At 42.0% G+C, this 26,089-nt stretch overlaps 1 protein-coding gene across 2 annotated transcripts; it reads right to left on the bottom strand.

Moving 5' to 3' along the window:
• Nucleotides 1–915: 915 nt before the first annotated feature.
• LOC104960205 (collagen alpha-2(V) chain-like) lies at nucleotides 916–26,089 on the bottom strand. 2 transcript variants are annotated; one of them, XM_010788184.1, is made up of 56 exons: nucleotides 25,854–26,089; nucleotides 17,913–18,110; nucleotides 16,692–16,910; nucleotides 16,393–16,617; nucleotides 15,955–15,971; nucleotides 15,829–15,861; nucleotides 15,681–15,713; nucleotides 15,218–15,271; nucleotides 14,918–15,010; nucleotides 14,653–14,727; nucleotides 14,499–14,543; nucleotides 14,339–14,392; nucleotides 14,163–14,216; nucleotides 14,019–14,072; nucleotides 13,694–13,747; nucleotides 13,494–13,547; nucleotides 13,283–13,327; nucleotides 13,138–13,191; nucleotides 13,008–13,052; nucleotides 12,712–12,765; nucleotides 12,266–12,364; nucleotides 11,997–12,041; nucleotides 11,777–11,875; nucleotides 11,617–11,670; nucleotides 11,426–11,533; nucleotides 11,265–11,318; nucleotides 11,084–11,182; nucleotides 10,688–10,741; nucleotides 10,488–10,586; nucleotides 10,342–10,395; nucleotides 10,212–10,265; nucleotides 10,078–10,131; nucleotides 9,933–9,986; nucleotides 9,739–9,783; nucleotides 9,559–9,657; nucleotides 9,372–9,479; nucleotides 9,170–9,223; nucleotides 8,962–9,015; nucleotides 8,479–8,532; nucleotides 8,328–8,381; nucleotides 8,129–8,236; nucleotides 7,998–8,051; nucleotides 7,794–7,847; nucleotides 7,458–7,619; nucleotides 7,253–7,360; nucleotides 6,912–7,019; nucleotides 6,477–6,530; nucleotides 6,168–6,275; nucleotides 5,688–5,741; nucleotides 5,479–5,586; nucleotides 4,122–4,175; nucleotides 3,928–4,035; nucleotides 3,232–3,589; nucleotides 2,690–2,877; nucleotides 2,341–2,583; nucleotides 916–1,809 (listed from the first exon to the last, which is right to left on the bottom strand). In XM_010788184.1, the coding sequence occupies exons 1-56, from the start codon at nucleotides 25,945–25,947 to the stop codon at nucleotides 1,663–1,665; spliced, it is 4,965 nt and encodes a 1,654-aa protein (XP_010786486.1). In that variant the 5' UTR covers nucleotides 25,948–26,089; the 3' UTR covers nucleotides 916–1,662. The 2 variants fall into 2 exon arrangements, with proteins under 2 accessions (XP_010786486.1, XP_010786493.1); XM_010788191.1 differs by lacking the exon at nucleotides 17,913–18,110.

Genomic DNA, 26,089 nt, shown 5'->3' with positions numbered 1-26,089 from the left:
TGTGTGCATTCTTCGTGTTGTGACAAATCATTTGCAAAACGAATGACCACTTCGCTGCCAAACTAAGATGGCCGCAGTCTCTTATGTATATTGTTTGATGTAAAAAAGCAACATAAATCACACGGTGACATTATTAATAGGCGAATACAAATGAAGGATGACAAAATCGTTAACGATAAAGATGTTGTGTGTTGGTAGTCTGACCATAAAAGTGACACGAATGCATGAATTACCCTTAAATTATGAATAGTATAAAATAAAAGCAGTAGGCTATGGTTCATCTTAGCCGTGACATTCTGAAGTCACCTGAGACATCCAGTGAAAAGTGTGGTTTTCTGTGTGTAAATCTGTTCATAATGTGCTGAGGGGTTTATTGATAAGCTCTGTTCAGATTCCTTCAACCTGCTCCACTTCAATCTTTCCTAATGTTTCAGGCTAAAAATGAAAATAGCGGGCCCTGGCTAAAAATGAGCGGCTCACAGATGTGGAGCGAGGCTGCAGGAAACGGTGAGAGTGTCACGTCTTTCAGCGAGCGCAGAGAGGAGAGGTCGACCCAGGAACATGTGCTGCCTGAACTTTGACTTTCATTCTTCCTGTAAGAACGCCTTCTCTCTCTTTGGCTCTTTCTCACCCCTCTCATTTCACCACACACCCATCTGCATTCAGCCAAGACACCTTTTTAAGCGCCTACTGTGTATTTGTTTTAAATGAGGGTGGATGCAGTTTAAATGTTATCAAAATGTTAGTCAATTTGTTTGAATGTTTCATGAGACATATGTACTAGTTTCCTTCTTGATGGTTGTTATTTCTCTCCTGGGATGGCCGATCACTGTAAAGAAAAGCTTTGTCGCCCTCTTGTGGTCAAAAGGTTATATTTCTGTAATTTCTGAGTTCATTTAAAGCGAAATGTTCTTCTTCTTTACGGGGAAACAAATGTTTATTCAACTTTTCTGGCTTTGGTTGTGCTGGGAATGTCTTCCAGTCATTCCAAATACATACATTTATTCCACATCCATAGTCAACAACAAACAAATAATTTGTAATTTACAGTCATATGTTGCATTTACAGTTGAAATGTTATAATGAAACATGAAGGTTTAAAGTGTAATAGGTTCCTGCACAGAACTTAATAAATTAGGTTCAAACATGTTGTTCATTGTTTATACTATTCAAATTAATAACTACAGTCACTTCTTTATTAACTCTTTCCCTTTTCAGACCTCCGGTGTGCACTTACTGGAAAAAAGCCAAATGAACAAGGTTTGAACGCTTTTATTTTTGCTATAAACACTTGTGCATTCTGCTTTAAACATGTTTTTAATATTATTGGCTGTTTTTTTCCAGTTTATGCACAATTCAATAACATCTTGTTTTGTTTCATGTTTGCACCTTTAGACTTCACTTGTCCTCCCACATGCATTTCCCTGTAGTACTGGTGCTCTATAGTACATGTATTGACAAGGTGAATAAATTACATCAGCTTCCTGTCGGTCATAGAGTGAGTACACTGACCTTTAATGGCTTTTGGGAAACGCAGCCATGTGTACAAGAAGCTACCCTTCATCGACGTGTTCGCTCACAGAAAGACAAGTCCTTATTCTTTCATTTTCTGGTGACGTTATTCCTCTAGAAAAAGCCTATTTCTGTCCATCTTGTGTTGTTTTATGAGAAACACACAGGGCCGATGTCCAGGCCGAACTCCTGATCAGGCTTTCCTATGTCCATGGGGGCCACGTCCACGACGGGCAGGCGGGCAGCAGTTAGAGTCCTGAACTCGATCACTGTCTTCCCCCACTGCCCGTTTGATTTCTGAGGGAAAAGAAAGTCAGGTGATATCAGTGGAAGGCTTCTTGCAATCAGAATACATTGAATCTAGTCATTCTTCGTTATTACAAGGCTTAGTTAAATACATTCTGATTGATCGATTTGGATATTCAGCAGTCTTCTGTGTTTCAATAGAACACGTGTAGTTATATCAATCTGCAGTAAAAGAAGTCTGTTCATTTCAACGTTAGCTCTTGCAAAAAGCTAGCTTTCTCCATTTGGGAACACCACGGCGTGTTTTGTGAATATTCATTTTTATATCTGTGGGGAGCTTCAAACTTTGGATTCATGATGGCTGAACTGTTCCAAGAAGTGAAAAGAGAAGAGAACAAGAAAGCCTGAGAAGGAAAGAGGTTCAAAGAAGACAGGAAGTAAACACTAAAGGGAACACGGTGTGGGCTCTGGCAGTGTGGTAAAGACAGACTAGGACAGATGATCTCAATCCGTGCTGCCATCATTTCAGGCTATCGCCGCATTTCCAATCGTATCCCGAGTAATGGGCGCTGGATGTCTTACCGAGCAGCCGTCCTCGGTGACGGTGTATCGGAGGCGGATGTTTCCCTGCGCCCTCAGCTCCTGGCCGTTGGAGCCTCGGAGGACCAGAGCTTTCTTCAGGTTGGTGGTCTTCTCGTCTTTGTACGCCACGCTGTTCCTGCAGTGGTAGGTGATGCTCTGGTGAGACTCTTTGGACAAAAGCTGCAGCAGCTTCAGCTGAACGGCCACGGCGTTGGGCTTCTCCTCGTTATTTCCGTAGCGGAACTGAAACCAGATGTACATTTGATGATTACAACCAGGGCAACTTAAAGTTTGTATAGTTGATAAGGTTTGGTATGAAACCAACAAACCACATCTCTTAATGTCTTACTCTGGTTCCACTGATGTCAGCTCCAAACCAGACGGGTTTGTTGGTGCTGGGACTGGATTTGGTCCACCAGGCTTTGCGGGGAATCTCAGCAGGATTTGCAGAGATGCAGGTTTCCCCAGTTTTCATATTACAGAAGACCTTGATGGCATCCTTTGTGCTTCCTTGATTTGGATCAATCCAGTACTCACCTGTAGGACACACAAGGTCACAGATATAGGTTTTAGTACAAATATGGCATCAATAAAAGAAATAGAAATAGGTAGGAAAAGATTGGAGAGTAAATCAATTTCATGCATGCGTTTATATTTAACACATAGGAACACATACATGCTTTACTCAAAAAGATAAATATACTATTATGTATATCTTTTGTTCAAATGTGTTGATTGATTCTCTATTTAGGAAACAAAACTCACCCTGGGTGTCCATTTTGAAGCCCAGTGAATATTATGGGCATAATGTAATGTTTTGTATAACACAACTACAGGTCAACACTGAAAATAAGAATGAAAAATGATGAAAGCAGTAAACGGGACCCTCACCGCTGGGCTTCTGGGGGTAGCACTGCTTGATGTCCTGGCAGGTTTTGGCAGGGTTCCCCTCGCTGCCGTCAGGACTACGGAGGTTTTGCAGATGTCCGCTGAGGGTCTTCAGCGAGGCCTGGACACCGGTGTCTGCGCGCAGGAGGGCTGACTTCTTATTGGGGAGGGCTTCGTCTCTATTGATCTCTGGGAGGAGAGGGGCAAAGGCAGACACGTCGTCCTCCACGAATTCCAGAGCTTCTGGAACACCACCCTTCCCGTCGTAGTCGTAGTGAGCAGCGAATAGGTCTTCCATAGCTGAGGTGGGGGGCCCTGGTGGTCCTGGGAGGCCAGAAGGTCCACTATCACCAGGAGGACCCTGACAGAGAAATGATAAATATGAAGTCAAATGCACTATACTGTCCGCTGTCTTTACTGTTGTAACCTATTGCTGTTTAATCACATTTACTTTTATTATGATCTTACATGTTGCAAGTTTTTTTCCCACAATATTCTAACAAAACAAAGTCTTTTATATTCTTAATATGTTTGGGCCATATCGTCTCTATCTATCCAGTGAATAAGATTGAAGTAATCTGAACATGTTAAATGTCAAAACACTCCAATAAATATTCATCTTTGACTAATATCATACTCACTGTACCTCTGTAAAGATAATACCAATAGGCTGATATATGGAATATGAAAATGTGTCACCTGGGCCCCGAGTTCTCCACTGGAGCCTCTGCTTCCAGGAGCCCCCATTGGTCCAGGCTGTCCGATGTTTCCTTCTTTCCCTGGAGGCCCTGACACTCCTGGAGGCCCCTAGAGAGAGAATTGAACACTTTCAAATAAGGCCTGCACTTGCTCTTGATTGCAAATGTACCTGCATGGTGCCATTAAACACCCACCCTGGGCCCCGCGGGTCCAACAACACCCGTGGATCCAGGCTCCCCTGTAGCGCCCTGAAACAAAAAAGTGAAATGTAGTCAACTGAAATCTTTAGTTAGTTAGTTTGAACTGAAGAGATTCAAAGCTCATTAACTTCGGTAGTGGAGTGCAGAGCTTCGTGACCACAGAGCGTGTGAACATTGTGATCAGCTGTTTTAGTGCAGGGCTGCTGTACAGACCGACGTTAACAGCAGCCCTGTCTGTGCACACGGAAACCGACTGTCGTCCGGTGATCTAACCGCCTTCTGGAAAAGCTTCACAAGTACGTCGGTATGCAAATGCACTTTGTGACACAAGTGACGGTACGCATTTCAGATTGTTGCCGCACAAGCGTACCTGCGTACCACTTATGTGCACCCCTAATTATAGACCAATAGCTCTAGCAGCCAGTGTGTTATCCAAAGTCCTGGAAATCATTTTGTTAGATAGATGATGTTCTCATTTATGTACCTCAGATAACCAGCTTGGCTTCAAGGCTAAGCATGGTACTGAGCTATGCATCTATGCTCTGAAGGAAATGGTAGAAACATATAGAAGACAGAATTCCACTGTTCTGATTGGTTTCATTGATGCCTCTAAGGCTTTTGACCGAGTTAACCATCATAAACTGTTTTTAAAATGGAGACAAAGGGGTGTGCCTAACAGTATAATTAGGATCCTGGCTTATTGGCATGCCAACCAGAGCATGCGGATCCAATGGGGGAATGCAGTCTCGGCGCCATTTGGTGTTGGTAACGGAGTCCGCCAGGGGGGGCTCTTCTCACCATGCCTTTTTAATATCTATATGAATGATCTATCAGATGATTTAAGTGTCTGTAAAACAGGGTGTGTGATTGGTAATGTGATTGTAAACCATCTTATGTATGCTGATGATCTGGCTATTGTTTCTCCTAGCAGTGCCTGATTTCCACAGTTCCATAATATGTTCTGATTATGGTGTTAAATCTGATGTTAAATACAATGAAGAGCGCTGTAATGATCTGCAGAGCAAAAGGGGATAAGAACCTTTGTTTTCCAGCATCCTGTCTGTCAGGGCAGGTGCTGTCTGTCTGCTGTAACACTAAGTATCTGGGACACGTCATTACAGGTGAAATGGCTGATGATGATGATGACGTGTATAGACAGCGGCGTGTCTTATATACACAAGCTAACATGTTGGCTAGAACATTCTGTTGGTGTTCAGATAAGGTTAAGGTGAACCTCTTTAGAGCTTATTGCACTCCTCTCTATACTGCCCCCTTGTGGCTCGAGTTTAAGAAGGTGAGCCTCCAGAAGAACATGATCTGAGGTTGCCTTCATGATAAACATGTTGCTTACAGTTGTTCCTGGCAAACCATCGAGCCCGGTGAAGCCTCTGTGTCCTTTCTGTCCCCTCTCTCCATGAACTCCGGTAACTCCTTTCTCCCCCTGTGGTCCTTGAGGGCCCTTAACCCAGACACATGATCACAATTGTCAATAGAAGGTTTAACACAGGGTTTAAATAGTCAAATGTATGTTTTCTTGGTAGATTCTCATTTCTTGCTTACCACTTTTCCCCGTATTCCAGCTGCTCCTTGGGATCCAGGGGGTCCTCTGCCACCCTGAACTCAAAACAAACAAACCAACATGACAGAGCCCACTTTGCAAATGTGATCGGAACACCAGAGCTTTTTATATGTATTTTACACACGGAGCATTGGGGTATTCACTATTCACCCTATCAGAGTTTCACTCCACCATATTTGTAAGATAAGGATATGTATAGCAAAAACTAATTAATCAGTCAAATGTTTAACTTTCTGTACTTTGTTCCTTTTTTTGGTAACCTATTCTTTTCTAGGGACATGAAGAGAGAGTCTGTTCTAAAACATTTATTAACGCTGGATTATTTAAACAATATTATCATACAGTATGCGTTTTATTAACATGTTTTAAAATATTGTGGTCGTTTTCATTACGTGTATATCGCAACACCCCTAAGTGGCATGTTAGATCCTAAGTAGTTCACTTGTGTTTTTGAAACTCACGTTGTCGCCTCTTTGTCCAGGACCGCCCGTCATTCCCACAGGACCCTCGGTTCCTGGAGACCCACCAACTCCTGCCAGACCCTCTTGACCAAGATCACCTCGATCTCCCTGAAAACACACACACACACACACACACACACACACACACACACACACACACACACACACACACACACACACACACACACACACACACACACACACACACACACACACACACACACACACACACCAGTGGTTAGTACACACAGCTGTATGGTACCATACACTCCTCCAGTCCAACAACACAGACACTGAATGTCATCTTACCCTCTCCCCTAAAAGACCGTCCTTCCCTGGAGGCCCCTCTGCTCCAGAGATACCCTGAAGAACACATATGATGACATGATAAACTCTCTGGAACATTTCAAGTGAAGAAGTGTGATATCATATAAAAGCTAAATTGTCAGCAAGAAAACGAATAATCAATCCAGCCATTGAAACATGTCTTAGTTTAGCTATTATCAAAATAATCCGTTTTTTCACTATTATTTGCTGGTTTTGGTTGCTGCCATATTAAGAGCATATATCCTGTAAAATATATTTTAGACATTTGCTTACGTTATTAACAATCTGATATGTATTACAGTTATTGAGATTCTTTGGCTTGGATTTTTGGAGAAATATAAATACCAAATAATCAAAAGGTCATTATTGGTGCTAAAATTGAGAAACTTTAAAAAGAGGACAGATGGATTGACCCACCTCGGGGCCAGCGTCTCCTCGCGCCCCGTTGGCTCCTGGCAAACCGACTCCACCTGAGGGCCCCTTGCCGCCCTGAACTCCAGAAGCTCCAGCTTTTCCAGGTGGACCCTGAGCAGAAAGTAATAATGCATCAAAAACACAGAGAGCACCAGACTCCTCTGTACAGTATTTCATTTATCGTGATCTCCTCTACCTTGCATCTTAACTCACACCATTGTATCACTGCATTATCTTGCATATTACAATAAAGCCATCGAATCTCAAATTGGAACATTTCATGGACACATGTCAAAGCCAGACATACTTTATCTGTGTAAAGCTCTGTCAGAAGCAACACTTACAGCAGGACCGGGGAGTCCCAGCATGCCTGCCTCTCCTCTCAGTCCGGGCTGACCCACAATGCCTCGCTGTCCTGAGGCCCCAGCAGGTCCTGGAGGCCCATCCGGCCCCTGATAGATAATCATAAGAACAGACAAGCAGTTGAAACATCTCAGGATTTATTTCTGTACAGCGCAGCCTGAACTATGAGCTGAAAGACCCTCTCACCCCAGGGCCGTCCTCTCCGGAGTCTCCCTTCTCTCCTCCGCTGCCGGGGGCCCCTGTAGTCCCCCTCTCCCCTTGACGTCCTTGAGCTCCGTTATCCCCGATGATCCCAGAAGGACCCTGCTTTCCTGTAGCACCTATTGGCCCGTCTGCCCCGACAGCACCCTGAAACACACGTGTTCTTTGCTCAATGCACATTTGGATTTCAAGGCCCTTTGCTTTCAGTTTGAATGTATTCATTCTTTCTACATCTGTCATTTATAATACTGGCAGCATGATTTAACACAAATATTGATTTGAAGTGATCATTGTTTGTATCATTATCACTTATTAACTCACAGCAGAGCCAGCTGTTCCAATTCCTCCAGCCAGTCCAGGAAAACCAGGAGAGCCCTGCGGTAAGAAAACACTTGAAATAAGATCTACTTCAATGATCCTAACAGAATGTGGGCACATCGGAACATTCTGTGAAACAAAGACATCATGAAGGTGTTGTTCCACCGAAGGCTGTGAATGGATGAAAACAAGGAGAGGCTCACTTACAGTTTGACCTTGCGTTCCTCGGCCACCTTTCAGTCCAGTCACACCAACAGGTCCCTGAAACACGCGTAGCAGTGTGAAGGGAGTGGTTCAATCTTTATTTCTATGTTATTTACACAGGTAAATGTGTGTACCTGTCCTCCAGATTTCCCAGCCATCCCCTGTGGTCCAGGTGAGCCTCCCTCTCCCTTCAGACCAGGCTCTCCTGTCTCACCTTTGACCCCTGGCTGACCATCAACGCCCTGGGACAGAAACAGGAAATGTATCTTTATGGGTTTCTTTTTGTATCGGTATATTTTTGGAGGAAACTGCCCTCTTTTAGCGGCCACTTACGGTAGTACCGGGGAAGCCAACAGCACCAGTTGGACCAAGATCACCAGTAGAACCCTGTTGGTATAGCAACACACGCATATTGTCAAGAAGAAGAAAAAACACACCTTTCAAGAAATGTTTCATTGATTGAATCAAAAAGTGTTCCACTGACAGGGATCCCTCTGGTGCCTCTGCGCCCTCCGGGTCCTGGGGGGCCGGTCTCACCCTGACATTAAAGAAATATACATTTAGTGAAATAGAAAAAACAAATTTATTAAAACCTGAGGATAGTTTTCCTACATTTACTTTTCTTTAATGTATGTTTTACAGATTGGAGCTTTTAAGGAGATAGCTATAAGTTCACATTCAGGCCACACACATGTACCTGTGTGGATTAGCCTGTCTTTAAAGGGGCATTTGAATTATAGAACCGATGCATGGATGCTCACAGAACTGAAATTTAAATACTAGTTTGACTTTTTACCCTCATACTGATTAGATTCCTAATCAGTTCTCTACAGACTATGAGTTATAAAGGGGAAAATACACAATATGAACAATATTTTGTATTTACTTTTGGGATTTTGTAGTTTATTTTTAAAACGATGACATTTTTTTGTTTAAATAATTAGAGAATGTAGGATTCAGAGCTCACCTTCTCTCCATTGGGTCCGCCGGAACCAGGAGGTCCAACAGGACCAGGAAGCCCCTTTTGATCAAATGAAAACATACATTACCCAAACTATAACTCAACTGATGATGGTGCGTGGTCTGATGTTCTTAGTTTCATCAGGTTCAATATTTGGCCACAAAGTAGTGGCTTCTTATGGTTTTCATCCTGACATCATGCGGAGACGACTCACCCGTCCACCGTCGGCTCCGGCTTTACCCTCCAGTCCTGCCTCTCCATTAGAGCCCTGTAAGGAGAGCCTCATCAGTGCCTCAGACTCTAAATGCTTTTAGGAGACGCTTCCTCTCCTTAGTCCCACATTTCCCAAACAACATTTGACCACCCCACCAGGAACTTGCTCAGACATTTGTACTCCACTTCAGTAGTCTACTTACTGCATCTCCCTTCGGGCCTGAAGGTCCGTTTAAGCCTCTCTCTCCGGGCATGCCCTGAAGTCCTGGTCCTCCTACCTCTCCAACAGCACCCTTTGAACCAATGCTACCCTAAAATGTGACACTTATTATAAACACCATTCACAAACACAGAACATATAGATGTAGAGTTTCAGTCCGTGGTTTTCACCTTTGGCCCATCTGATCCCGGTCCACCTGGACCTCCTTTGGGTCCGTTCAGCCCGTTGGGCCCGACTTCACCTCTCTCTCCTGGAGAGCCTCTTTCTCCCTGCATGGGCAAACAGGCGATTACAGTATGCAACACTTGTTTGACTCAACCTGTAATCAGTGAGAGCAGAAATGGACTTACCCTTGCACCTGTAGGTCCGCTAGCACCAACCTCTCCAGCCATACCCTGGAACAAACACAACATTTTTAGAGTGATACGGAAAGGAGAACTACATATATATACAGAGGACACATCAATGTTGATCAGATCATTTTAGGGGTCAATGAAAAATATTTGAAAAGTTAGCACTAAAAAGCTGTTTAGTTTTGTCGTACCTCAGCGCCTGGTTTCCCAGACTCTCCAGGTGATCCTGGCCCTCCAGGTAAACCCTAAAAAACACCCAACCAAATCATTATGTAATGCATCATAAAAAACGGTTACAAACTCAAAAATACATTTATTTTCGGGAATGCAGTGTACCTGGAAACCGTGCAGTCCCTGTGAGCCATGCTCTCCTCTCATTCCTGCGACACCCTGGAGAAAAGCAAGTATGATGTAAAATAAGTAAAACCTCATGTTATCAAATCACTGATGATGGGTTGTTAGACGCTTACAGCAGGGCCAGCTGGACCAGCAGCGCCTTCCTCTCCTTCTTTCCCATTCACCCCCTAGAAGAAAGATGATCATTAGTATATTTGTTCTGATTTAATATAAATGGTATTATATGAAGTGAAGGTAACTTGCCCTTTGACCTGGAGCCCCGGCGCTGCCAGCCTCGCCAATCTTTCCAGCATCACCCTAAAATCAGAAATAACAGAAATCAGAAACCGTCTCATCAACATATCGGACTACACACAGTATATTGAAGTGGAGCATAAACCAATACTGACAGCAAAGCCTTTGGGTCCGGGCAGGCCCATTGATCCAGATCCACCTCGGTTACCAACAGAACCAGCTGGGCCCGGTTTACCATCATCTCCTGCTAAGCCCTGGGGCAAACAGAAGACATTTTAGTACTTGGCATAGTTTTGGTCATTGGTTCGGTTTGTAGTGAATCTTTAATATGTGATTAAAATAAACACTTGCGTACCATTGGTCCTTGTTTTCCCTCTGGACCCTGGGCGCCAATAAGTCCTGTCAGACCCTGTGAAATCAGACACGCAGTTACAGATAAACCTAAAAAACAGCATCTTCTATAAATGCACAGTCATATCTAGACAGAGAACAGGCCTCCTGGGATTCATTGTTACATTTTATGTACATTTATTTTTGCGGTTTAAGATCTGTTTTCTCCATTTTCGAAATATACATTTTGGGGAACAAAAACGTAAGAAAAAAACCCATTTGAGACCGACACACCAAGCAGTCGCTTCCTCTTCACTGTAGCAAGGTGAAAAGTAAAACTACTCAAGGCCAGCAAACAGAAAGTGCTCTGACTGCTAGTCTGGACAAATATCTATACAATAACTAAATATTTCTGCTTTACCCGAGCTCCTGTTAAACCTGGCTCTCCATTACGTCCGACATCTCCATCTAAACCTTTGGCTCCGAGCGACCCTGGCAGTCCTCTCTCGCCCGTTGCTCCCTGTTTGGTTCAAATTCACGGTTATTAAATAGTAGATGTAAATCCGGCCATTATTTGCATTTTGATCTAAAATAAAACCCACCTTTTGGCCAGGTAAACCATCTGACCCTGGGAAACCTCGACTTCCTGGAGTTCCCTAGAACAAATTGTTTCAAGATTGAACCTTCAAATATATTTCACACCTTGAGATCATGAAACTTGATCTTAAAAAAAGATCTCTAAATAAAGTAAAGGTTAACTCACAGCTTCTCCTGTAGGTCCGATAGGCCCGAGGTCTCCAGCATCACCTCGGGATCCCCGCTTTCCTTCATCTCCCACCAGGCCGATTGGACCTGGAATACCATGGTAACCCTAACCCAGAAAATCAATAATCAATCAGTACCATCAACTGTTATGCTCGTTTTTTAAGGTCGGTATAGTCTCTTTCAGGTTACCCTTTCTCCCTTGGCTCCATATTCTCCTTTGAATCCCAGAAGTCCACCTTCGCCCTTTAAAAGAGGATCAAAAAACATTCAGACTCCCTGTGTGTTTACTTGAAGCTACAAAGTTACAAACAGACATGGACATGGATAGAGAAGAAGGCTTGCAAGATACCAATTGGCCCTTTGGTCCTTCTGCTCCTGTAGTTCCCTGGGGGCCGGGGGGGCCAGGCTGCCCATTCAGCCCTGGTGGACCCTGCACACCTCCCATACCCTGAGGGGGAGAAGGATCAGATACAGATTTAATGAAGAAACAGCAGATTCACAGACTGCCCTCATTGGCTAAAGTTGGTATCTCGTGTTCAAAATGGCCCCTCTAGAACTTTTGCACTTACCGATTGGCCGCGGCTACCTTCACCTCCATCAGTTCCTGCGGCACCCTGTTAAAACAAGAACTCATAATGAATGACCTCATCATTCGGGTTTTAAGCGGAGAAACACGGTTTGTTATTCTTTGACTTTTAGAAATCACCATGAAACTTCTCCAGTTGATTACTGACGTTTATAAAGACAATTATTCTCATACCATGTTTTCTAAATCGTCTTGATAAAATGTGTGAATGAGATATTATCTTGGTCATTTGGTTAAAGCTCAGTTACACACCTGTTCTCCTGAAGGCCCGGTAGGTCCGACGTGGCCGGATTCCCCTCTGGGACCCTGCCGCCCCGAAGTTCCTCTGACGCCCGTCGGCCCTGCTTCGCCCTGCAGCAACAGACAGATTCAGATCAAATTAATGAACTATTTAAATGAAATTCAAAGGTCTTTTTGAAATGAAGAGCTCAGATTTTCACCCGAGGTTTAACGTGATAAAACAGAGCTCTCATTCTGTACTTCTTATACTGTCAAGTGCAGCAGCCGCATATCAGCGGATCCTTTGAACAGAATTTATGGTAAATGTGTTTTTGTAATATATAACAGTAGTCCAATTTTGCCAATATCTACTTAACGGTGTAATATTTTCCAAAAAGCCAAAAACAATTTCAAATACAAATGGATTTATCAAATAGAAAACTTTCCAAATCCTAAAAGACAATATTTGACAATCTTACCTTCATTCCTGGATTTCCGGGAAATCCTAGAACACCAACGATACCCAGTGGACCCTGTATTAATAGAACATGTTATTAAATATTCAAAACATAGTTGTGAGAAAAATCAGCTTGGTTTGTTCACAGTCTTCACATTGTCTTGCTTTATTTGGTCCAAAGAACTAACAAAGCATTAAAGTTGCTTCAGTGCGGGAGAATTGGAAATAACTTTTCTTCTGGCAGAGACAGCGCTAATAACTTTGTTACACAAATATTAGGCTTTACAAAACATTTATACCGTAGATATAACTTCTTACCAGAGGACCAGGTTTGCCAACATGGCCGGCGGCACCACGTTTTCCCTAAAAGAGAAAGAAAGTGTCTTAACCTTGCAAAACAAATGTTTACTAATTTCTCCCAAAAGTCCAGATGCTGTGCTTTTCGTACCAGAGGTCCAGACGGCCCGGCCCGGCCTCTCTCTCCCTGCAGGCCTGCTGGTCCCTGAAACAGAACAGTGGCTCAGCATCTGGATGACTTACACCTCACTCTGTATGCAATGCTCTGCTGAGGAGTTGTCGTATGTGTTGCCTACCTGCAGGCCTGGAGCACCCATACCACCAGGAGTGCCAGATTTACCCTGCAAAGAAACAGATATAAGAAAGGTTTGAAATGTGCAGGTTTTTATTTGATATTATAAAAGATGTTTTCAAACCAGCAGTGTAAATGTAATACATGTTCTTCATTTTTTTAAGTCCACCTTGAGAACCACAATATTAGATAGGATCAAAATATCAGATTCACACCTTTGTTCCAACCGCTCCACTCTCGCCTTTTGACCCAAGAAGACCGAGGTGTCCCTGTTGGAGACGTTTGAATTCACAGGAATGTCATGAGTTCTGGATGTTTCTGACATATACAGTAAGCAGGTCCAATGACCCTGAAAAGTGAACACTCATGGCTCGGTGATGAGGGAGGTAAAAGAGACACGGTCTGTGGACCTTACCTTCAGCCCTTTCAGTCCTGGATGACCTGGAAGTCCTGGGAATCCTCTTCCACCCTGCGTTGAAACAAAAAGGTAACACACACACACACACACACACACACACACACACACACACACACACACACACACACACACACACACACACACACACACACACACACACAGGTTAAGAAGTCTATCGAGCATAATCAGTGCTTGTTTTATATTAAACTTCGTAAATAAAGATGCAGACTGAAATACATCTCCCCTGTTTGATCAAAGCTTGATTCTGAAGAAGGATATTATAATGCATGCATTTAGTCAGAATTGAGGGAGACTGGGTTACCACGGATCCTGGATATCCTGGTCCTCCTGTAACACCTGAAGGTCCACTTCCACCCTAAAAAAAGCGGAAATAGTTCTTAAAAAACGGACTAATACGAACAGTATATTCTTGATTTACAAGAGGATGCGTGTAGGTTCCACTCACATCAGGTCCAGATTTCCCCAGAGGCCCGTCTTGTCCTCGCTGACCCAGCTCACCCTGTGAACACACACATAAGTTGATTTAGATCTATCTGGTCAGAAACACGTTTCAAATGGCTCCTCATAGACACTGTGCATATGAGCATCAAATAGAAGATATCATGTAGATAATGGCCCTACCATCGGTCCTGGATCTCCACCATCTCCTGGCATTCCCTGACCTCCACTTGGGCCCTGAACAGAGGAGGTGATACAAGTCACTTCAAATGTTCCTACATCATTTCTTATTATTATAATAACATAGAAAATGTAATGCAAGCGCCAAGAAGCCAGAACGTACTAGGAGTCCATGCATCCCAGAAGGTCCTCGAGGTCCGGCTTCTCCCTGAAATGGCAACATTTGACTAACTGTGGTTTGAATGCTACATCAAAGCATACTTTGTAACTGTACACATGTGTAAAATACATCTCCTTCACAACTGTGCACCACTCACCCTGGATCCTGATACCATCCCAGCGTGACTTGACTTCTCTCCGAAACCTGAAGCCATCTGTGACAATAGGTTGCCCTTCAGAGAACAAAGTGAAAGGAAGAATGTTTAGAAAACGACTTTGATGTATTTTTCCACCCACAAAAGTGATTTAAATTCAACGTGATCAAAGAAATGATCACACCATACAGCACATGTAAACCAATGTAGAAGACAGTTGTTCTTTTTCTATGAAACATGCACATTAATTAATGAGAAATAAACTCACCCCAGGGTGGGAGTTCTGGCCTGGGGGTCCGGACCCTCCTGGATTTCCTGGCACACCGGGCTCTCCATCAAATCCTTGCGGCCCTTCAAATCCCTGCCGGGTGAAATATCATTAATGAAGCAACATGATGTTCTTAAAGTAACATCTGACAGCCATACGGGAAGGATGTGATGTTTTGTTGTACAGTCATTCATGTGGACATTTACATACTGATATTTGTCTGTTTAAAAAGAAGCATTAGAAAAGGAGCTATGTGAAAGAGCACTGTAGTGTACACTACAGGTGTTCATTCAGACTTACTTTTCTGCCTTTAAAGCCTCTGGGTCCAGTTCGTCCCTGACTTCCTGGAGGACCCTGAACACAAGAGAGAGATACAAATATTTAACACATGATTTATAAACCATAAAAGCCATAAAATGTAAACGTTACAGTGTTGATAACTACCATTCATCAATTGACTGAAAAGTGTATATATATATATATATATATAAGTTTGTTCCTTTTTTCTGGCCTTCCTAGAAAGCAGGTAAACAAACCCTCATGTAGTCGTTGAACTATAACGTCATTCAGTCTCTTGAGTTTGTCCAATCGTAAGCACTATAATGACACTCTGGTGCCCTCTAGTGTCGCAATGAGTGTATGGCTAATTTTGTATCATATCAATCAATTCCAATACATTTATATAACCCTACACATTATACATATATCATACAGTTATATAAACGGTATGGTTTAGTGGAGAGTAAGAGCAGGAAAAACCCACCGAGGGTCCTGAAGGTCCAGGAAGCCCTACCACCTGTTAGTACAAAAACATAAGAAAATGTTAAGAGCAACACACAAAAATAAAACCTTTATATGTAATAAAAAAACACTTCATGAGGAACTTTTTCAAATTGCATGCAGTGACTCACATATGGGATATCACCAGGTTCTCCTTTTTGTCCCTATAAAGAAATCATTAACATCATTTAATCTTCTGAACTGCAATATCTATTTTAATATATTTGCATTAATCATTTTTAGAATGAATGACTTACCTTGTAGCCCATCAGTTCTAGGGGCAGAACATACAAAGAGAAAGTTAATGGAATGTACATTTCAACCTAATCTTAACAGTCTCAATTATTTATGCAGTTGACTCATGGTCTACGGCTTCTAACTACTGCAATCATTATTTGGAATAAAAGATTAAATCAACGATTGTCAACATTTTAAGAGTAATTTCACACCCCGTTAGAATCTGGTTTTTCCTGACCTTTATGAGCATTACACACACAATGTGCAACACTAGTTATAATAAACTGAACTTGTACATCCCTTGTAAGGAGAATCATTTAACAGATATTATGATGTATCATATCTTATTGTAAATGCCCTGACTATTGTTATACACAAGGTCTTTATACTTCCACGCTGTTTATGTTATGCACCAACTTATGCAAAACTAAAACCAAACTGTTTCTGCCTCAGCTCACCTATCCTCCGGCCAGCACTGGCGAAGTGTTCACACAGGGGGCAGCACTCCCCCTCAGGTGTGACCACCTTCTCACAGTTGGTGAGCAGCTCACACTGCACCTCGTCGCAGATGGCCACCCCGTTGTCACAAACACACACGCGACACGGCGCTGGTTTCCAGATCTCGTTGTGCATGTAGACGTCCTCTTCGAACGTGCAGCTATCTCCTTCCTTCTCATCTGCAACTGAAGAGAAAACAGATGATTTGGGAAGGAGCACTGACTAATCCCTCATTATCATGACAGGAGATTCTGTTCACCTGCTGAGGGGTCTGCACTTGGAGATGATGCCGACGTTGCAGACACACACACGGGGCAACACTCGCCCTCGAGGGTTATAGCTTTCTGACAGTCGCTGAGGTCCTCACACACCACGACTTCACACACAGCGGCCCCCATGTCGCACACGCAGATCCGACACGGCTCCGGGTTCCACATGTCATTGTGGGCGTAGACTTTTCCATTTTCTGTGCAGGTATCTTTAGGAATCAAAAACATCCATTACGTGTCTGCTGGGATGGTGTAAAACTGAACAATGCACCTTCGAGACATTCAAAAGAAGTTCAACATTTGACTCTTTCTTGCTTTCTTGCCCAGAGCTAAGAAGTGTACTCATGTTTGTATGATACATATGAAGTCACCAGGAAGGCTGGAGGAGCCTTGTTGCTTCATATTGAGCATACAGACGTTCAAATGGGTATTTCTTCATCTAATTCTTAACAAAAAAGTCTTGGAGCTTCATTTACAATATGTTGAACTGTTTTCTTTCAATCTTAAATTGTACCAGCACACCATAGCATGCTTACTTTCATGCCAACCATTTTGAAAGGGTAAAAATAGTTTTTTTTTAAAGCCCCTATGTGTTCATTTTTGTGTGACTATCAAACTCCAAATAGTTTTGATAGCAAAAAGGGACACTCCTGTTGCACACCATTAATCTCAGTAAGTTTTCATGGAGTCTCCAAAGTCACAAAAAAACGAAACTTAAGGACTTTAAACATTGCATCTCTTAAAGATACGTACATTTAAATTAAATTGTATCCAAATACTTAAAGCCTTATTTAAAGCATCTTATAACAAGCACAACGACCAAAACGTGTGACAATACAAAGAATCAAAAGTGCATTTGAAGTAAAACAACATGTGAACAACAAGGCGAAGGAGGTGAGCATTTCCCAGAGGAATACACCTTATTTGGTAAATAAGTTCTTTGCTCAACTTCATTTTGTGTAGCAATAATGCTCTGGATGCCTATGCTGCACATAAGTAGGTTGAGAAGGGATCTTATCGGTCAAAAAGTCAATGTATACCTTTTAAAGATTGCATTACAGTCAAAGGGAAACTCCAAAACAGAGTTGTAGATGAAAAAGCATAATTCAGGATGGAGTCTGAAGAGCAATGCTTCAGGCTGGGAGGCTGCTGAAGAGAGCAACCAGGATGCATCAGCAGAACGTAGTTTGGCAGGCAGCTGTGCAGTTTACCAGTTCCAGTGTGTGCGGAGGCCGAGCACACGGGGCAGCACTCGCCCTCAGGGGTCTCTGTGGTGTCACAGTCACCTATGTCCTCACACACCAGCTCCTCACAAAACACAGACCCCATTTCACATATGCACACATGACACGGGTCTGAGCTCCAGATCTGATTGTTGAAGTAGACTCTGCCATCCTCTGTACAGGAATCTTTGTGAAAAAAACTGCCATCAGTAACATGTATGTAGTGGACTTTTTCCTTCCTCTTCAGCGAAAGCCAAAGGTAAAATCACACATTACCCATCACTAAACGTGTCTCATGTGACTGAGGGCTTTAAAGGATTAGACGCAATACTCTAAACTTCAGATGTATTGCTAACTAGCTTGTTGTGAGTTTGGTGCCATTGTTATTCGATTGAAGCATTGTGGGTATCACTCTTATGAGCATCTGTGAAGAAAACATGGTTGACACATTGGTTGAAATGTCCAGCCAAAGGTTCTAAATGAGTCCATAGTCATGCATTGTTCTGACTAAAAGGGACAGCAGATAACAAGCAAGTCTTTTAAATGAACAATGGCTTTAGCCTGATTTCAGAACTTACACATGTGTGCAAAACACGCTACATACTTATATCATCTTTGTTATTTAAACACCAAGAACTAAATCAAGGAATGGAAGAAACAAATGCAATTTTAATCATGAAGACATCGGTGGACTTTTGGCTGAGAAGTGATGACAAGCTATGAAAGACAAGAAATGAGTCCCCAAATAAGAAGATGTCATTGTGATTCATCCTCAGAAAAAAAAGATCTACTCTTACTCAGATCATTTGAGAAAATGTTATTTTCTATTTTTAAAACCACATCATATTCCACGTGAATACACCAGTAACATGGATATTTATGGAACATGCCGACCCACATATCAAATGGTTTGAAACATGTGTGAGCAGCTGTAGAAGGACGTGGTGCTACAGTGGAGCTCAAAGGACTCGCTCACTAGGACAGTGACTCAGCTCTTCACACACGGCCAACTCACACACACACATTAGCAGTTTCACACACACACATCCAACATGGCTGCCGTGGGCTTCGTTTCTGAAGGAGGGAGAACACCTTCACATTTGCTTTGCAGGAGTCTTCATGAGAGACCAGCAATAAGCATGGCAGATGATTCGTGTTCACATTGTGCACATCATTATGATGTTTAATCATGTGTGCACATTTCCTAAACAAGAACACTCTATTTGAAACTCTTCTTGCTCTTTCATCACTATTATATACAGAGGTGGAAGAGACTCAGATAGTGTACTGTAAAGTACCAGAGTGTAGGAATACTCTGTTACAGTAAAAGTCCTGCATTCAAAATGTTCCTCAAGTAAAAGTAGAAAAGTATTCTCATCAAAATATAGTGAAAGTAGCGACAGTAAACGTAGTCCATTGTGCAGATGGTCCATTTCAGAATAATAAATGATATGTTTTCTAATGATTATCATGAAACAGTGTTCTCAAAGCTGGTAAAGGTGCAGCTAGTCTGAATGACTTTGTATACTGCAGGGTAGCTTGTGGATTTACTCCAGGTGGAACTAAAGTCTGATTCAGTGTTGATCATAATGTTTTATATCATTAATCCACATCAGCAAAGTCACTTTGTCAATGTAGCGGAGTAAGAATACAATATAGTGGAGTAAAAGTCAAATGTAGCATACAATGGAAATACTCAAGCACCTGAGTAAATGTACTTCTCACCACTGATTATATATTTAAAGTCTAGTCCCAGTAATAGCTGGTCTATTTGAGCTCTGTCTAAACGCCTGCTAGTGGAGCTCATCCGGACTCCTCCCGAGGTTTAAAGCAGAAACACTCAGGATTCCTGTGGCTTTGTAATTGCTCAAACCAGTAAATACAATGAGAGGAAAACTGGTTTTCTCAGCTTCGCTTTTGGAGCTTGTGGTGAAGGAACAACCAGTGTCACCTTGCCCTGAACTGGACCACAAGACACAGGCTACATGTGGAGGCCCGCAGCGTGGCACCGTCTGTTGATAACACCAACTGTTTCCGTCTAGAGCAGTGGTGGAATCTAACTACATTTACTCAAGTACAATTGTGAGCTACTTTAAACTCTTACTTTACTACATATTTTTACTTTTTACTCCGCTACATTCTCTTAACTAAATTATCTACTTTGCAAATATGGATTTAATATACGGAATATAAGGTGCTGTTTACACGAGAACGCAAACGGTTGTATCCGCTACTTTTCTTATTCGTATAGCCCGTTCGTTCACACGAGTCCCTTAACGGAAACGCGGAAACGGACCCCGCAAACGATAACGGGTCCCAAGGTGGATAGATCTGCTAACGGAACGCTCTGGGGGGCCAAACGGCTCAGTGTGTACGCCCTATACGATCATTTCCTGATAACGATGAAGCCATAGCCCCGCCTCTCCCCACCTCTGCTGCTCACTGCTGTAGCATGGTCAGTAGCTACTGTCAGTAGCTACTGCTACTGCTACAGATGTTAGTGCAACATCTACAGCTCCTCTACCACAACCATCAGCAACAAGTGGACATGGAGAATAACATGAACTACATGTTGCTATATCTACCGCGGGGCATAAACAGAAGGGCAACCATGGCAACCATGCTCGGGGGTCTTCTTTGCTGCTATTGGTGTATTTTGTGGCAGAAGTACAGCGCCACTTACAGGCCCGGCATATGTACTACAGCGTCTCCAGCGCTCACGAGCGGTCTCGTGTGAACGGAAGACTTTTTTGATATCGAATTAGTTGCGTTTGCATGTAAATGGGGTCTAAATCACCCAATGAATCACTACTAGCTTAAATTACCCAGCAGAAGAGCAAGTCATTTAAATAATCCCCACCTTAACCGGGTGAACATTGACATTATTGCATTATTATTAACTTTAAAACTAAAACGTTATATTTGTCAATCTGATATGGGCCATACTGGAAAATAAGTACTTTTACTTTTTGTACTTGAAGTTATTAAAATGCTAATACTTGTGTACTTTTACTTGAATACAATTTTGAATGCAGGGCTTTTACTTATAATGTAGTATTTGTACTGTTACTTTAAAGTAAAAGATGCAGAAAGTATCTTTGTATGTCAGGTAAAGTTCAGAAGAAGTATGTGAACTACAATGACACGAGGCGGGACATTTGAACAGCCAGGTGTTTCCACTTGGCTGCTAATGAGCTCGTCTGAGCTGTAATGGAGCTGAACCTCTCCAAACGAATACAGCGTGTTCCAAAAAACACACTTCAACAAAAGAATGTTTTCACTTCAAAGATGAGAAGATTCAATTAAAGGTTATCTCCACCGCACGCGCCGCTGCTGAACGTGTAACTGCAGTCTGAACACTGACCAATCAGATCGAGTGATCGTTTCTACAGGATCCCAACGGGGACAAAAGAGTTGCAAATAATAAAGAGCAGTATATATTTGTAATAGTTTTTATTTAAAGATAATATTTTTACCCTTTGGCAATTGCCGTAAAATAAATATTGGTCTTCTTGGTAATAAGGGATTCATTTTATTGAGGTTTGCAGATAAAATACTATATATAGTCATAACTATTTCTTTAAGCAATTTAAATGTGATTATTTTAAAGTGGTAACTGCCAATGCAGCTCTCTGTAATTGTAGTTTGCAAACTTCTTTTTTATGCTCTCATTCCATCACTGCAGTTTAGAATGACGTTAGGCGACATTGTGATGATACTTGAAATGAAAGCCACACTCTACACAGGCAAGGTCTATACCAATATTGCTAAAAATGGTACATTAAAAAACATAGGGTGCACTTGACGGAAACATTGAGTATTTTATAGAAAATCCAGAGCAGTTGGGCATATGTTAGCAAAGTGTTCCCAATGAAACCAACCTTAATCTCGTCTTTGACGGTCTTGTATTGTTTCCCATTGTAAAATGAATCACAACAATCTTAAAGAACAACAATTCATCAATGCAAACCGACCAAGAAATCATTGTGTTACCACAAACCACAGTAACTGTACTTTCCACCCTTGTCCAGCAGGTTGCACCCATTACTAAGCAATGCAATAACAATCTGATCACATGAATTGATGAATTCATGAACCAGGCATAGAAAGAGACATCAACTACACTGTAGTCCAATTAACTACAGTATATAACGTTAAAACATAATTATGCCCATCTAACCTCAAAGGGAAATTCCACTGATTATAGCAGTCAGTTTATAGGTTCTACTCAGTGTTTTATAAGTTGCCCTGAAAAGAAAACTTTTTTCCCCAAGCAACAAGTCAATTGCAAATCAATCACGTGCTACTGTCTCAAAAAGGGTGTTTTCACTTCTCATGTACACCCTAATAATAAATAGTTTTGATATGAAGTAAATGAGTTAAGTCAAACCTTTTTAAATACAAAGTTTGACATCAGGGGAAGGAATACAGTTTATGAATTTGTATGGAGACTAAAAATAGAAAACAGATACTTTTGGGCAAATTGCCGCTGATTGCACTTTGACTAGACTGTGGTGGGATGTGACAGCTCCTGGCTGTAAATGCAAGCATGTAATCATCTTTGCACCAACAGCAATGTTTTCAACTGTAAACACAAAACAAGATGAGACCTATAGTTTTTATGTGTGCAGGCAAGGTAAGGTAGGTAGTGAAATGTGACTTTAATTGTTTGCGTAGGAATACAATTATATAGAAAAAAAGGAAAAAAAAGTTCTAAAACATAAATGAAATGGCACCAGTTTCAGCTGATTCAACACACTTCCAAAGTGTTTAAGGAATTTTCTACAAAAAAAATCTATATCGATCAATAACTCAAACTTAAAACACACTTTCCCTGTCACTATCATTTTTCCAACACATCCAGAACAGCAAAACGGACAGAAAGGGGTTTATAATTCCTTGTTTTAAGAAATGTATTTTTGGACGGTTTGTGTACATTGCTGGTTATGGGCCAAAATCCTGATCCCTCTTCTGTGCAGCTGGTTTTTTTTTTAAAGTTAAAAGAAGAGGAGAAAAGGGGAATATGGCCACCTGCTACGAGCTCAGTGAGCATATTTGAATCCTGCCAGTTTAGGGACGTCCTAAGTACTAATTATGTGGTGGAGCCTCTCCCCGCGAGAGACGCAGCTTTTCAAAAGCTGGAGTTATTTCAGGGAAACCACAGCGGCTGTATTATACGTTGGCTTTGGGTAGAACTTGTGGCTTTCACTATTTGGGAGAGCAGAGCGGTGCCACACCCGGAGGACCCTCCTGCAGAGCAGCATGCACCAGACAGCAGCTACAGAGCTGATGAGTTGGGGGTCTGAGTCTACAGAGGGCTTAAACGAAAAAGTCCTTGTGCAAAAGCAAGGCGTTCATTTAATTGAGCTTTGCAATAAAATATAACATTTCTGCTGATGCTTTAGAAAGAGTTTGTAAAAGTGAGCCAAATCTATGTTTTTAAGCCATATAAAGGTGATTATAGTGGATGAGAGCAATTATGATGACTAAGTGGTGTTGGTTTCTCCCCTAAGAGGAAACTCTCTCACATAGTGGTTTTCCTAAACCTCCTCAACTCAGGTTTATTATTAAACCGTATTCATCAGTCCACATAAACGGCACCTTAAGCCAGTGGCTCCAAAGCTGGGGGTTGGGACTCCTCAAGGGTTCACGTAATGAAGTAAAAGGGTCACAAGATTGATATCAGTATTTTTTGGGTCTTAATTGTTTGTGTCTTTAAGAGTTTTCAACCAAGGGAAGACAGTGACGCTCCTGTTTGAACCAACCATGTTTAACTCAAGAATAAAAACTGTCACACACGTTGTTGCTTCAATATAAAACATCTCTAAATGTTTTAACCAGAAAATGGACAAGAACCACTGCCTTAGGTGTACACTGCAGTCAGTGCCCAATGAATAGACAAATCAATCTAACAACTGAAGTCTTAAAATGTACATTGAAACCAGTGAAGGAGTATGTGACCACAAGCAGACACACACACACACACACGCACACACACACACACACACACACACACACACGCACACACACACACACACACACACACACACGTTCAGACCCACTGGGCCAAGAACAGCACTCTAAAATGTTAAATACTCAATAGACGTTTTAACATGCCAGTATCATAAATCTCAGACTGTTGAACTATTTTCTCAGAACAACAACAACAACAACAGCTGATAAACCTGTCTGTAACACAACCAGAGTATCTGAATACAGCTACACTTGGTTTCTAAATTCCTTAAATGTGTATCGTGCTGAAGAGGAATCAGTTCTACGTCACTCCCATTCCCATGGTGTTGCAAGGTGGGTAGGACCCCCACACGGAGTTGTAACATAAAGTGGAAAAAAAGCTTTTTTCCTATTCCTCTGAAATGCTGGAAAACATTTCTCTTTCTAGAAGTATTCAAATAAAACATTGCTTAATTAACTATTATGTTAAACCGGTTATACAGTATACATGTTACATGTAATGATAGCTGCTTTTTCAGCGGCAACAAAAATATTTTAAACATATATAATACGGCTATTAAAGGAATGGACCTGGATCCTCTCTCATTCCATCATAAATAATATTATACTTTTTTCAAACTTCATGGTATGTTAAATAGTTATATTGTAATTGTTCTATATATATATTTCTTGCACTCCCTGCTTCAAACAGGATAGTAGGCTTTGGTTAGCCTTATTCCAATTTGAGTTTTCAGATGCTAATTGACTTCAGAGAGCTTAATAGGTTAATATAAAGCCAGCAGCCATTTATTGTAGCCTAACATAAAGAAAGGAAACAGCTAGCAAGTACAAAAGGGGCCTGATAACAGCCTGTAACTGTAATTAAACACAAAAACTAAACTTTTGGATCACCCTAAATCAGGTGTTGTCCACCTGTCAGTCCTTAGCTGGAGAAAATGCTGGAATTGCTCTGAAAGACCCCAAAAGAGTTTATCTTTGAAGCATAAACTCAGATGTACAATTACTTTCAACTTTCTCAGCTTCAGCGGAGGTGAACTTGGATGGAAGTGAGCGAGGCATATTTGGATCCAGCATCCTCTCACTCTGGGTGTGTCCTGTCTGCCTCTGGCTCGGAGTCTGACCAAAATGAGTGGCCTGCTTTTGTCCATCCCATCTGCAAGGCCACATCATTATAGCCGTGGTGCAGAGAACCCCATCATTCAGCCTCCACCTCGCACTGAAATAGCCCAGTGCTGCAGCCTGTAGGGGGGGGGAGATATTTCTGACCTAGGATCAACATCCACTGGGACATTTGATTTAGATTTAGAATTGTTTAAAGGACTTTATTTGCCTAGCAGTGTAAAGCCGATTCAGCCTCACTTTGATGCCACTTCGCCAAAGAGATCTCTTTCTCCATTTCTAAGGAATTCCTGAAAGGTTAACAATATCTTTTCCCTCTTAATCATCAATAAGTGGTTTCTTGAACAGGAAAACGGTGTCTGATTATTAAAAGACATTCTGGTTTGGGTTTTGGGTGTTCCGTTTCTGAACCACCACGGTGTGGTCCGGTTTCTGGGGGGCAGAACAGCCCTATGTTTAAAACTTCAACAGATGAGAAAACTTCCCATCCCACTTCCTTAACTCTGAAAAATAAACCAAGAGCATCATGGGAAAGACAAACAGTACTGTCACTTGCATTAGAAAAACAGAGGTAAATGTTTTCACAGGGCTCGGTTAGACGATCATGAATCACTGAAGACAGCCAAGCAGGAGGAAATATATATTCGTTGACAAATTAGACAAAAAGTAACTTTGTGATTTTATGACCTTACACTTCTTATATTTGCATGGAAACAATGTTTATTTTCAGCACAAATGCAATTTCATGACCTTTTTGTTTGATTCTGCATCATCCTGTCAGTAACTTACACATGTCATTGAGGAAAACTCATGTAGGAGGAGGTGGCTGTCACTCACCGTTCTTGGTATCTTCTTGGCAGGTGACGGTGATCACCTGAGCCAAGGTGAAGACCAGGCAGAGAGTAATCCCAGAGCGTAAATAGGGGCCCATGTCTCGATAGCAGACATGCAGCGGTCCTCACACACAGCCGCTGCGACACACACAAGGAAGTCTGAGAGAAGAGAGAGAGTCCGACCCAGAGCTACAGCATCCAGACTGAGAAAATCCAAATATCCCTGAGTGGAGCGGCTCC

Source organism: Notothenia coriiceps, unplaced genomic scaffold (genome assembly GCF_000735185.1).
Source record: "Notothenia coriiceps isolate Sejong01 unplaced genomic scaffold, NC01 NC01_scaffold00001329, whole genome shotgun sequence".
NCBI lineage: Eukaryota > Metazoa > Chordata > Actinopteri > Perciformes > Nototheniidae > Notothenia > Notothenia coriiceps.
Note: the sequence above shows the minus strand (reverse complement) of the source record. Positions and strands in the feature narration are given on the sequence as shown.

Coding starts and splice junctions, on each gene's coding strand:
- LOC104960205 (XM_010788184.1), bottom strand. CDS start 25,947: ATGGGCCCCTATTTACGCTCTGGGATTACTCTCTGCCTGGTCTTCACC. Junction 12,766..13,007: donor TTGGCAAACCTGGTCCTCTG/GTAAGAAGTTAT, acceptor CTATTAATACAG/GGTCCACTGGGTATCGTTGG. Junction 12,365..12,711: donor CCGGAAATCCAGGAATGAAG/GTAAGATTGTCA, acceptor CTGTTGCTGCAG/GGCGAAGCAGGGCCGACGGG.